This window comes from Stegostoma tigrinum, chromosome 3 (assembly GCF_030684315.1).
Source record: "Stegostoma tigrinum isolate sSteTig4 chromosome 3, sSteTig4.hap1, whole genome shotgun sequence".
NCBI classification, from domain to species: Eukaryota; Metazoa; Chordata; class Chondrichthyes; order Orectolobiformes; family Stegostomatidae; genus Stegostoma; species Stegostoma tigrinum.
This window is the reverse complement of record NC_081356.1, coordinates 80,665,777-80,679,353: the sequence shown is the minus strand read 5'-3', so window position 1 is coordinate 80,679,353 and position 13,577 is coordinate 80,665,777. Positions and strand designations below refer to the sequence as shown.

The 13,577-nt window shown below is 39.2% G+C and overlaps 1 protein-coding gene across 18 annotated transcripts in view; it reads right to left on the bottom strand.

The window, feature by feature from the left end:
• The window catches only part of pja2 (praja ring finger ubiquitin ligase 2), a 67,546-nt gene that overhangs the window by 11,752 nt on the left and 42,217 nt on the right, over positions 1-13,577 (bottom strand). For 14 of the 18 annotated variants that reach the window (XM_048526921.2, XM_048526923.2, XM_048526922.2 and 11 more), the window contains one exon: positions 6,604-6,712. In XM_048526921.2, the coding sequence (XP_048382878.1) occupies positions 6,604-6,712 (109 nt within the window). Of the gene's footprint in view, positions 1-6,603; positions 6,713-8,379; positions 9,482-13,577 lie in introns of those variants that run through there. The other 4 variants (XM_059644705.1, XM_059644707.1, XM_059644706.1 and 1 more) reach the window with 3 other exon arrangements.

The window sequence follows — 13,577 nt, the reverse complement described above, 5'->3', positions numbered from 1 at the left end:
GCATTAGACCATTTCTCTGAACTGAGGGGAGGCAATTAGCTGTATTACAACAGAAACATGAAAAACTGAAGCAGTTGTAATCAAAAGCATACAGAGAAGAATTTGAGCGTATCCCAGAATATTACTATCTTAAAAATGAAGTCTTGATGAGGAAACAGACCATCACATATTCAGATGACAAATGGACAGAAGTTCATCAAGTTCTATTACTGGTGGGTAACAGAAAGGTGGTGCTACAGGTGGCACATGAATTAGGAGGAAGTCATTTGGGTGCAAGGAAAACTCAAGCCAAAATACAAAATCATTTATTGGCCTGGGCTGCATAAGGACATGGTTAAATTTTGCCAGATGTCAAAAGCATCAAGTGTGAGGAAAACCTCAGCCAATGATAAAACCAGCACCCTTAACACCCATTCCCACATTTGAGGTAGCTTTAAGGAGTCTTAACTGACTGCTTAGGACCCCTACCTAAGACAAAAAGTGGGAATCAGCATTTGCTGACCATAATGGATGCGTCTCCTAGATTTCTAGGCGTCATTCCATTGCGCAGTATCACAGCAAAAAGGACTATAGAAGAGCTAGTCAAATTTTTTTCACTAGATACAGATTGCCCACAGAAATACAAATCGGATCAGTGGTCAAATTTTACATCAGTTATTCAGTGAAATTATGGACAGCTTAGGAATAAAACAGTTCAAATCCACTTTGCCCATCCAGAATCACAAAGTGCATCAGAACTGTGGCAAAAAATTTTAAAGACTATGTTGAGTGCTTATAAGTCAAATCCATTCAAAGGAATGGGATAAAGGAATTCCATTTGTATTTTTTGCTCTCAGAGATGCATTTAATGAATCAACTAAATTCAGTCCATGTGAATTGGTTTTTGGGTATGAGGTAACAGGACCGCTGACATGAATTCGGGAGAGACTGGCTTGTCTAGACTATGTGTTTAATTTTGGGGAAAGATTAAATAGAATAGTTGAGTTAGCCAGACAGCGAATGAAAGCAGCATAACATGGTGAAACAAGAAGCAGACAAGAAATCAAAAATGTGTAATTTTCCCAGTGCAGACAAAGAGTTAGTGTTACTCTCAGTGGCAGATGAACGTTTAAGGGTTATCAAATTGAAAGGAAATTGAGTGAGGTGAATTAGTTGATAAGAAAGAAATCTCACAGGATGTGTCATGTGAATATTCTCAAAAGGTATTCTGAAGTGGAAAGAGGCAAAAAGGAGAATGTTGTACTGGTCACAACACAGATTGAAGAACTAAGTTCAGGAGACTTTGAATTAGACATTCCTCTAATTAAACTGGACAATGAGGGAGTTCTCAAAAATTGGTATAAATTATTGAGTTACCTGCCAGAGGAAAATCAAAATGAGCTGAAAGAGTTCTTACAATCACATAGGGAGATATATGAACTGGGAAGTGCTAATCTGATCACGATGTGCTGTTCCAATTTAGCAACATCCTTACGGATTTAACCCTTTAAATGTAGCATAGTTTCAAAAATAAAAGACTGAACATATGCTCAAAGGCAATATAGTCAAAATGAACTGTAGTAAATGCAGTTCACCCATAGCAATGGGGCCAAAATCAGATGGTATCCCAAGGATTATGTGTAGACTGTCATAACGTCAATACAGTTACAAATTCTGATTCATATCCTATTCCATGTTTGGAAGACTCTATTGAAAAGGCACAAGCAACTTAAATTTCTAAGGTGGACTTGCTCAGAGGATGCTGTCAGATACCTTTATCCAAAAGAGTGAAAGAAATTTCAGCTGACACTGATTGGACTGTACCACTTTAAAGTCATGCCATTCAGTGTGAAAAATGCACATTTCAAGGACGAACCAATATAGTCATTCCAGGACTAAAGTATTGTGTAGTGTACATCGACAATCTGGTGACTTTTAGTCACATGTGGAAGGAACATTTGCAGCATTTGTCAGAGTTGTTTGATCGACTTCAGGAGGTGGGCTTAGTGATAAACTTGGCTGAGAGTGAGCTCACCAAAGTCTAGTCATGTACTTGGGCCATGTAACTGGGCATGGACAAATGGCCCCACAGAATATGAAAATAAACATTATTGGGGAGTTTCCCATTCCATCAATGAAGAGGGAAGTACTAAGATTCCTGGCACTGAGTAGTTTTTAAAATTGGAAGTTAGAATTTTAGCAGCGTGGTTGCTCCACTGACCAAATTGTTGAAGCAGTGCAGAAAATTTCAGTGGAAGGGGGAAATGTCAGAAGGCCTGTGACAGCCTGAAAGCTGTGTTACCCATTGCCCCAGTGTTAGGCCACACCTAATTCTACAAAGCTATTCAAAATGGCTATCGATGCAAGTGATGTGTGTGTTGCTGCTACACTCTTGCAAGAAGACGATGAGAAAATAGAAAGACCTATTGGGTATTTTTCCAGAAAACTGAGTAATCATTAACAGAAACATTCCAGAATTGAGAAGGAGGCCACAAATATGGCTTTGGCATTGCAAAATTTATATTGCCTGTATTGTGTCTATGACAACTACATATACTGATAACATACCAATTTGACTTTTTCAAAAAAAAGTCTAAAAATACCAATCTGTTTAAATGGAGATAATCACTGCAGCCATTCAGTTTGAAAATGATACACGTGGCAGGACGAAAGAACATAACTGCTGATGGATTGTTGTGACTTTGATAAAGGAGGAATGTTTAGTGATGGGAGAAAACAGATGAACATTTAAGGGTTATCAAATTGAAAGGAAATTGAGTCATGAATGTTTGCACGCTCAAGGTGAATGTAATGTACATGTATTATGGTGCACTAATAGTGCAAGGCTAAAGATTTTCTTTAAAGATGAAGACATTTTAGTATATTGACGTTTTTATTTAAACTGGAGGGATGTATGGTTTTAAGAGGTGTATTTTGTCTTGGATTTTTAACGAAGAAAGGTTGAAATAGAGGTAAATAGCAGTCTGCGCGAAGCCAATAAAGTCAACAGATTGTCATGCCTTGTTTCTTTTTCCAAAAATAGTTGAAAAAAATAGAAGCAGCATGAATAGGCAGGGTCAAGCTTCCACAGATTCAGGATTTTTCGTTTTAGCTTTCCGTAGCTGCTGGAATCTTGAAGCAAGATGCAGAAGCACTTCGTCCTCTCTCTGTTATAGCTAAAAGCTGGTATTCTCTTGCTACTGCTATAATTACATGCGAGACAATCTATTTTGCTGAATTAGCTTTTACCAAAGGTGTATTTATGGGATGTTGCATATTGGAACACTTATTTAATACAAGTTAATATATCTATACTGTGTTAAGCATTTCGATGGAGTTACAGTTATGCCAATTCTCTTCTTTTTATTTCGTCTGTATTTTAACTGCAGTAGAAAAACAAAGCGTGTTTGGCTTAATGTCAAGTAGTTTGACCAATCGAATTGCATCTGGAACGCAACACCTTACACTTACCTCAAATAACAAAAAGTTAGTGCCAAGTCTATCTTAATATATTTTGATCCATAACACTGGTTCGACCCCACTTTGAGTCATGACAGCAGATCTGGGCAATAGCTTTTGAAGGAGTACAACACAGGCTTAGAAGAATGATACCGTAATACCATAAGACATAACAGCAGAAATTAACCATCTGGCCCCTTGAGTTTGCTCCATCATTCAATCATGGCTGAAAAGTTTTTCAATCCTGTTCTCCAGCTTTCTCCCCTCAAGACTGAAGAAGGGTTATACCCAAAATGACTGCTCCTTTCCTCCCAATGCTGACTGGGTTCCTGTGCCGTCTGCCTTGGATTCCAGCATCTGCTGTTTTTTTTTGTCTCTCGCCAAGACCCTATCTATCTCTGTCTTAAATATACTCAATGACCTGGCCTTCACAACCTTTTGTGGCAATGAATTCCATAGAATCACCACGGTCTGGCTGAAGAAGTTTCTCCTTATCTCCATTCTAAAAGGTCTTCGCTTTACTCGGTTGTGCCCCTGTATCCTAGTCTCTCTCGCCAATGGAAACATCATCCCAACATCCACTCTGTCCAGGCCATTCAGTATTCTGTAAGTTTCAATTAGATCCCCCTTCATCCTTCTAAACACCATCAAGTATAGACTCAGAGTCCTCAAATGTTCCTCATATGTTAAACCTTTCACTCATTGGATCATTCTCAAGAGCCTGTTCCAGGGCCAGTATCCTTCCTGAGATATGGGGCCCAAAGTTGCTCACAATCCTCTATATTGGTCTGACCAGAGTTTTATAAAGCCTCAGAAGTACATCCCTGCTTCTATATTCTAGTCATCTTGAAATAAATACCAACATTGTATTTGCCTTCCTAACTACCAACTCAACCTGCAAGTTTACCTTAACAGAATTCTGGATAGAACTCCCAAGTCCCTTTGCACTTCAGATTTCAAAATTTCCTCCCTATTTAGAAAATGGTCCATGCCTCTCATCCTCCAATCAAAGTGCAAGACTTCACACTTTCCCACGTTGTTTTCTATCCGCTACTTTTTCGTCCACTCTCCTAACCTGTCTAAATCCTTCTGCCGCTTCCCAGCCTCCTCAAAAAATACTCCTCTACCTGTCTTTGTATCGCCTGAAAACTTAGCCAGAATGCCTTCAGCTCCTTCATCTAGATCATTAATGTATAAAGTGAAAAGTTGTGGTCCCAACACTCACCCTTGTGGAACACCACTAGCTACCGGCTGCCATTCTGAGAAGGGACTTTTTATCCCCACTCTCTAGTTTCTGCCAGACAGCCAATCTTCTATCCATGTTCGTACCTGGCTCCTAACATCACAGGCCCTTATCGTACTCAGCAGCCTCCTGCGTGGCAACTTGTCAAAGGCTTTCTGGTAGTCTAGCTGGATAACATCCATTGGCTCTTCTTGGTCTAACCCGCTCATTACCTCCTCAAAAAATTCCAACAGATTTGTCAGATATGACCTCCCCTTGATGAAACCATTCTGACTGCCTCATTTTACCATGCGCTTCCAGGGGTCAAGCTATGAACAGAGATAATGCAAAGTAGACCTGTCTTCCCAGAATTTAGAAGGTTTAAGACATGATCTGATTGAAATCTTCAAGATATTAACAGGAAAAGGCAGGTAGATAAAGATAAACTAAGAAGCACCATCTAAAATTTAGGGCCAGGCTATTCAGGAGCCATGTTAGAAAACATTTCTGCAGACAAATCGTAGAATACCCACAATGTGGAAACAGGCCATTTGGCTCAACAAGTACACACCGCCCCTCCTAAGAGCATCCCCCACAAACCCATTCCCCTATCTCTACATTTCCCTTGTCTAACCCACGTAACCTAAACATCCCTGGGCACTATGGACAATTCAGCATAGCCAATCCACCTACAGGTTTGGTAACTGTTCCATGAACAGCAGTCGATATTAGATTAGTTGCTAGTGTTAAACCCAAAGTACAAAATTTTCTTTTAAGCATAGGTATTCAGGGATATGTGCCAACAGCAGGTACATGGATTTAGGCCACACATTAAGCAGGGTCTCACTGAATGGCTTACTCCTGTTCCTATAGTGCTGATAAAGAGGATGTAAATGATGCTTCTTTCACAAATTAAATCCAGATTTTTAAAAAGGGGGCAAAACTTCAATTGAGCTTCAGGCTTTGAACAAAGGGGTAAATTTTCCACTTTTACTTCTGCTTAGTAGTATGCTAACAAAAAGTTACTCATTTAATAATCAAAACTGCAATTAAAAATAATCCCAAGTGTTTAACAAACCTTAACATTGCGTTTTAAAGTGAGGACATTCAAAACTTTATTATCACGAGGAGAGATAATGGGAACTGCAGATGCTGGAGAATCCAAGACAACAAAATGTGAGGCTGGATGAACACAGCAGGCCAAGCAGCATCTCAGGAGCACAAAAGCTGCCGTTTCGGGCCTAGACCCTTCATCAGTGAGGGGGATGGGGTGAGGGTTTTGGAATAAATAGGGAGAGAGGGGAAGGCGGACTGAAGACGGAGAGAAAAGAAGATAGGTGGAGAGAGTATAGGTGGGGAGGTAGGGAGGGGATAGGTCAGTCCAGGGAAGATGGACAGGTCAAGGAGGTGGGATGAAGTTAGTAGGTAGGAGATGGGGGCGCGGCTTGGGGTGGGAGGAAGGGATGGGTGAGAGGAAGAACAGGTTAGGGAGGCAGAGACAGGTTGGGCTGCTTTTGGGATGCAGTGGGTGGAGGGGAAGAGCTGGGCTGGTTGTGTGGTGCAGTGGGGGGAGGGCCCCCATCTCCTACCTACTAACCTCATCCCACCTCCTTGACCTGTCCGTCTTCCCTGGACTGACCTATCCCCTCCCTACCTCCCCACCTATCTTCTTTTCTCTCCATCTTCGGTCCGCCTCCCCCTCTCTCCCTATTTATTCCAGAACCCTCACCCCATCCCCCTCTCTGATGAAGGGTCTAGGCCCGAAACGTCAGCTTTTGTGCTCCTGAGATGCTGCTTGGCCTGCTGTGTTCATCCAGCCTCACATTTTGTTGTCTTATCACGAGGAGAGATTGGATACAAATCAATGATATTTAAAAAGCTCAATAATGGATCATTTCAATTTTATGGGTTTCATCACAGAATATATTAATAAAGATTATCACCTCCATTGCTTGAGCCAACCGCTCTTCCAGAGCCATAAAGGTAAGTAGTTGTGGATCAACAGATGAAATAGCTTGAGCTGTAAGTCCTTCACCAAGTTCGTCAAGCAATCTGACAAAAAAAATGAAATTGACAATATGAAGGTATGCATAATAAGAGCCCAAGATGTAGGAGTTAACAATAGTGCGTATAGAGGATTGGTTAGTTAACAGGAAAGAATAAATATTCAGAAATAGGTAATTTCTGATTGGCAACATATGATAAGTGCAGCAGTACAGAGATTAGTACTGGGGCCTCAACAATTCATAATTTATACAAATGACTTGCATGAAGAGCTACAAAGGCGTACATTGGATAGCAATCTGTGCCATCACCAGTGAGGAAAGGTTGGATAGGCTTGACTTATAACCACTCGAGTTCAGAAAAATGTGAGATCACCTTACTGCGACGTAGAACATCCTGGTTTGGTTTAAAAAGATGATTGCTAAAAACGATGACTCCCATTGAGGGAAACCAGAATCAAAGGGCGCAGCTTTAAAATAACGGAATTTAAGACAACCATGAGGAGATTTTTTTTGAGGAGTCTTTGTGACTGCCTCCATAGACAGTGGTAGAGGTAGAGTTACTGAATATTTTTAAGGCAGAGATAGATTAGATTCTTCACTAACAAGCGAATTAAACTGAGGAGGAATAGGTTGGAATATAGATTCAAGGCCGCAATCATATCAGCCATAACCTTGAATGATGGACTAAGATCAAGCAGCCAAATGGATTAATCCAACTTGCATTTCATATGTTTGCAGTTCTAAAACTATTTTTCCAATTGTTACATTTATCAAGTTGAAAGCCTTTGTGTACTGAACAGGTGAATGAGAAAAAAATTGTTTACTAAATTTCTGAAGCCTGGAAAAATACTCAAGCACAAACAAAGGATTTTAAAATTATTTCTAAGTCAAATATAAGTGAATTAAGTCAAGAGTGGAACAGAAATCATTTGATTTATTTAACTGAGATGATGCTCTGCAAGTATGGTTAAACATTATTGCTCATTCACAGAATTCAAAATTTAAACCTGGAATTTTATTCTACTTTTTAACAGAACATGAGTTTTTATGACCACATTTCATATTAGTTGGTACAATAAAATATTCACCATTAGCCATTTTATTGATATTAAATGTATATTCAAAATCTGGCTATACAGGTTTTTAAGAAGTTAATCACCTAATAAGCTATCTTTTAGCTTTTTTGGAATAAGAAAGACTGTGTAAAGAAAAGTCAGAAGGAAACAATATTTAACACTTCGCCAAACTCAGTAACACCAGCCACACTGGATGACAATTCACACCACAGTTTTCAAGGACCTCCCATTATGGCCAAAAAAGTGAGATGCTTCAAAACACTGTTTATAGTTGACTACATGTCAAAGCTCTTGGATTCCCCAATACATAGGTGAAAACATTGAGGCTGATGTCCAAGGATTCTGACCTCATAAGATATCCAGTAAATGAGTACATCATGTCAAAGAATGACAGGTCACTAAATGAGAACGTGCAGATGCCCACTCCTAAAACATGAAGCAGTCGCACTGCCGTCATTAGAATCAACCGTAGTTTGGTAGATGGTTATGGTGAAGTGGAAATCAATGGTATCAATTCTTATAGATAACACAGTGTAGAGCTGGAGGAACATGGCAGGCCAGGCAGCAGAGGAGCAGGGAAGTTGACATTTCAGGTTGACTTTCCTGAGCCTCTGATGCTGCCTGGCCTGCTATGCTCCTCCAGCTCCGCACTGTTGTCATCTCTGACTCCAGCAGCTGCAATTCTTGCTATTTCTGTAGCAATAACACAGCACCAGAAAAAAAATGACTGCTGTATTAACCATATGCAGAAAAAAATAATCAGGGCCATCATGTCAAATGGAGTCCAATTAAAGTTTTGGGTACTAATCAACAGCTAGAGACTAATTTCTACAAAATCAAAAGCAAGTCATACTAAATGGGAATGCTACTGGGTAACACAGCATCCATCTTTGGTGAAGCAACTAAACAGGGCTTCTGGTTTGGAACCATCACAGCAAACGTCTAAGGAAACAGTAACATAATGGTAATTTGATAGAGCGAGTAAGCTGGAGTTTTAAACTAATGTTTGAGTCATGAGTTCAAATCTCAGCTGGGGAGTTTAGCTTGGTTAGTTAACCATTCAGAATAAAAATAATGTCTCACGGAACTGTGAGATTGATACAAAAACTAACATCTGTCAAGGTAGGAAATGTGATATCCTTACCTGTCTGACATTCAAATGACTGTGTACCAATATGGTGGACTCTGAACTACCCTCAGCCAACTGCCCCAAGCAAATCATTCAATTGTGTCAATTTATGATAGAAAAGTTGAAGAATAATATTGATGGAACAACCCTCCATCAACCTAGACCCTTGAAATGACCTAGTAGAGTCTTCTTTACTTGCTTCTGGGGATGTGTGCCAAAATATAGGATAGCTGGACCGCAGATTAATCAAACAACTGTCTGACAGTCATACTCATCAAATTGTACCTTACAGCTAATGTCACAGACAGGATAGTTAAATTTATCATTTCGATATAAACATAATACTCAGAGGACAGGCATTTTTCAGAATGAACTAAAACCTGTAGGAAACAAGGCATTCCTGTGAAGAAATAGAACAGATCTAAAGTTCATACCAAATTCTTGTCCCATAAAAGGTGCAATACAAAATGTGCACCTACTTTACCCCAGTAATTTTTCAACATCTTTTCAAAACCTTGATGGGAAGTTGAGGGAAGAGAAATGCCATCTGTCTTCATCCATTCTCACAATATTTTTCTTTCTCCTCTTTTAGCCAGTAGTATTGGGCATTCTTGGTTAGAGACAAAAATAACTGTAAATGCTGGAATCCAAGGTAGACAAACAGGAGGTTGGAAGAAGACAGCACGCCAGGCAGCATTAGGAGAAAAGGCGCAGTCAACGTTTCAGGTAAGCCGAAACATTGACTGCTCCTTTCCTTCAGATGCTGCCTGACTTGCTGAGCTCTTCTAGCCTCCTGTTTTTCAGCATTGGGCATCCCACTGCTATGTAATCATTTTTCACATCTACCTGTAACTATCACATGCACAAAAATCAATTAGTTTACCATAAACCAAGGCTAGGCCAACATTTAAATCCCTAATACACGAAGTAACATGCATATTTTCATCAAGAACTGCATAATATTCAAAGGTCATATGTACTGTTGAATTAACAATGATTTTAATACAATAGAAAACTTTCATTCAGCTCATTAAACTCTTAAATCAGAACATGAACTGCATCAGAATGCAATTACTTTAAACCTTCAAAAGCAGTGCTTTATAAAGATGTAGACTTATAATGGGTTAACATTTAGTTTCAGGCTCTAATTTTGTCCCCGGCTGTTCATTTGTAGTTTTTCAAAAAGTTCTCTTTTGCATCAAATCCTTTATTTAAAAAGAAATTTTATTCACTATTTCCCATCAATAAAAATACATGTAGATCTCTCAATCCTTTCAATAATCCAAAATCTAGAGATTTTTATCTTCTGGTAAAATTATATGAGATTTAAACATAAAAAATGTAAATTAAACAATGTAAAAATCTCAAACTTACGCAAAAGTCATATCAAATACCAAAATTTTGGTTGATGGAATAGAATGTGAGAATATGTAAAGTTGTTCATTTTGGCAGAAAAAAGTTTAAAAGGCAGAGTATTACTTAAATGGAAAACTACAGAAATCCAAGATGCAGGAATTGCCTAACTAATTTCCACAACTCCAATGTTGGGAGCTAATTATCCACAATGAAATGTCTTGACTTTGACTTGCTGTTGTAGCCACAGCATTACACGGCTAGGCCCAGTTCAATTTCTCGTCAATTGACAAGATATCTTCTCAGAATATTCAAATATCAGTCATAGAGAGGGTAAAATGCTTAATTGGAAAGTGAGATGTTGTAGCAGATCAAAGACAGAAATGTTTGCATGAGAGTACGGGGCTTTACTGAAATGGCAGGCAACTAGAAAGTCTGGGTTATTCCTTCAGACTCAAGAGGATGGGATTCTGCAAAGCAGCCACCCTGTCTGCTTTTGGACTTACCAATGTAAAGGAGACTGCATTGTGAGCAGGAAACAGAAAAGACTAGGCTGAACAAAGTGAAATGCTGCTTCACACAAAATATGTGTTTGAGGCCTTGGACAGTGAGAAGGGAGGAGATGAATGGGCAAGTCAGGCCTTCTGCAATTACATGGAAAGGTACCATGGGGTGCGAGGACATTTTAGGAACAACAGCAGAGTAGACCAGGGTGTCATGGAGTGAAGGTCCCTGTGGAATTCTGACAGTGGATGTTAGAAGATGATGTGTTTACTGGTGGCATCCTGCTGGAAGTAGCAGAAATGGCAGAAGATGACCCCTTGAATGTAGAAACTAGTGGAATACAAAGTTAAGGTGAAGACAAAAGGACCCTATGCTTGTTCTACAAGGGAGGGAAGGGGTGAGGGCAGAAATGTGAGAAATAGACTGTACATGGCAGAAGATCCAGTCATCATCAGTGCAGGTGGAGTTCCACTTTTTGGTTAAGAGTAAAGGAACTAATTGCTGGGAGTCACAAAAGTGGAAGATAGCATCAATGGAACAGATGTGACAGAGAGACAGAAACTGAGACAATGGAACAGAATCCTTGCAAGAAGTAAGGTTAATAAGTGTAGTTGAGGTTGATGGACTTATAATGGGCGTTAGTGGACAACACAGCCCGAGAAATGAGGGCACAGAAATCTACGAAGGGGCGGGAAGAGTCATAGCAGGAGCAAGCGAACAGAAGGATGGAAATTGGAAACAAGGTTGATTAATATTTCCGATTCTGGACAACAGCAGGAAGCAGCACAGCTGGCATCGTTGATATATTGGAGAAAAAGTTGTGGGAGGGGTCCCCCAAACAGATCTGCACTGAGGAATTTTCCACATACTCGACAAAAAGACAAGCATAACCGGGACCCGTGTTGGTATCTATAGCCCTGCCTTTGACTTAGAGAAAGTGAGATGAGTTGAAGGAGAAGCTTAAGAACAAGCTCAGCCAGGAAAAGGAGGGTGGTGATTGATAGAGATTGTTATGCCTCTTTTCAAGGAAGAAGGAAACAGCCTTCAGGCCATCCTAATGGGGCTGAATGTATAGAGGGATTATACATTCATGGTGAAGAGCAGGCAGCTAGGAATGGAAAACTGGAAACTGATAATTTTGTAACAAGACTGAAAAATACAGCCAAAAATGCAAATTTAAGGACACAGATGAATGGCTTAATGATCGACTAATTTGGGGTGCGACGCTCCAAGAAGCATAGACAGTTCGAATTAGAAACTATCAGGTCAGAATATGACAAGTTGCAGAAACTGCCGCAGTACATGAAGCCATGAGCAGACAAATGAATATGCTGATTACCTAAATAGCTAGCCTTCAGTTAAGACATGAGAATGACCACAGGCTTGAAACAGCAACAAAGATGACAATAACATGGTGATTGATTTAGAAATCAGAGAGAGGGGGAGGGGGAAAACACAGATTGAAAATCTAGGTATAAAGATTCATCATTTCATGGTGGTTAAACCATGGAATCAAATTAGAGAGGAAATTACAGGCAGGTGGGCGCTACAAACGGATAGAGTGCTTTTTTCCCCTTCTCCAAATCCATTTTGATTTAGTCCGTTCTTGCTCTCCCTACCCCTTTCTCACAAAGAGAGTCAGTGATTTGGTGGTGGGAAAGACATTTGGCTCTGTACGATAACACTTCTACATATTTCTCCTGCATATTTTAAAAAAAATAAACAAAATGAATTTAGCATAGCACAGTATTCAAGGTGTAGTGATCATAATATATGGTCTACAACGATAACTGACAAAGAGATCAAATCCACAAATACCAAAGTAACAGAGTTAGAAAAAGTCAACCATGACAGAATAAGGAAGGAGCTAAGGAAATATACCGAAGAATATGGACATTTAGAACAAAAATGGGAAATACTTCCCAAAGGGTGGTAAAGTTCATAAAAAATACAGTCACTAAAAAAAAGAGGCAAGAATAAAGAGCCAAGGATAAAACAATGTAAAAAAAAGTGTTAGCAAAGCACACAAATAATCGTGGATCAAGTTTTCTCTTTCTGCGTCCCCAGCAATTCTATGATAATACAATTCTATGATAATAAAATCTATCAAAGGGCATGTGTGTAGTTCAGGAAGAAGAAAAAAATGAAGTTAAAAGAAAACCTGTCATATCCTTTCATTATTTAAATTTCAAGTACGGAGGCAGCAACAGAGGTGGAGTGCTCTTGCTTAATATACCAAGTGACAAGGAAACAGGTAATAGATAAATAAAAATTGAATCATTAACAGGCTCACAAGCTACCCCTTGTTTAACACTTACATGCTCCCATTAAATCTTTGCTAAGGAAAATCACTTTCCCATTACAATGAAATCAGGAAGAACTATTCGTGGAATTTTTGATTAGAAACCTATTTTACACAATATCTGATGTATCTTGCATGTTGCTAAACGTATGTATGGTTTTGTCCTTGAATAAAATATTCTTGTTTATATGTGCAGGTGGACTCTTCAACAAAAGAAAGATTGCTGTAAAATCTTTCCTACCAGGCAGGCTCAAAAATTCTTTCTGACCTTGTATCAATTTCAATCCTCACACCAAGTGCTTAAAAATTCTTGCGCCTGGCCAGGTTTCAGAAATCATTTTTACAAACAAAAGATAGATGTGTATGTTCCAGCTGGTTGCCTATATGTACAATTCTTTATTTTTAAAACAAAAAGCATTCTTACCTGATTTGAATTGTTAGTATCAGTTACTGGTTCTGAATTTATTTCATTTAGAGCTCTGACTTCAGTTTTTAAATGGGCTACAATTTATTTTCAAATAACTAAAGTCAGGTCTTTGAAACCAGC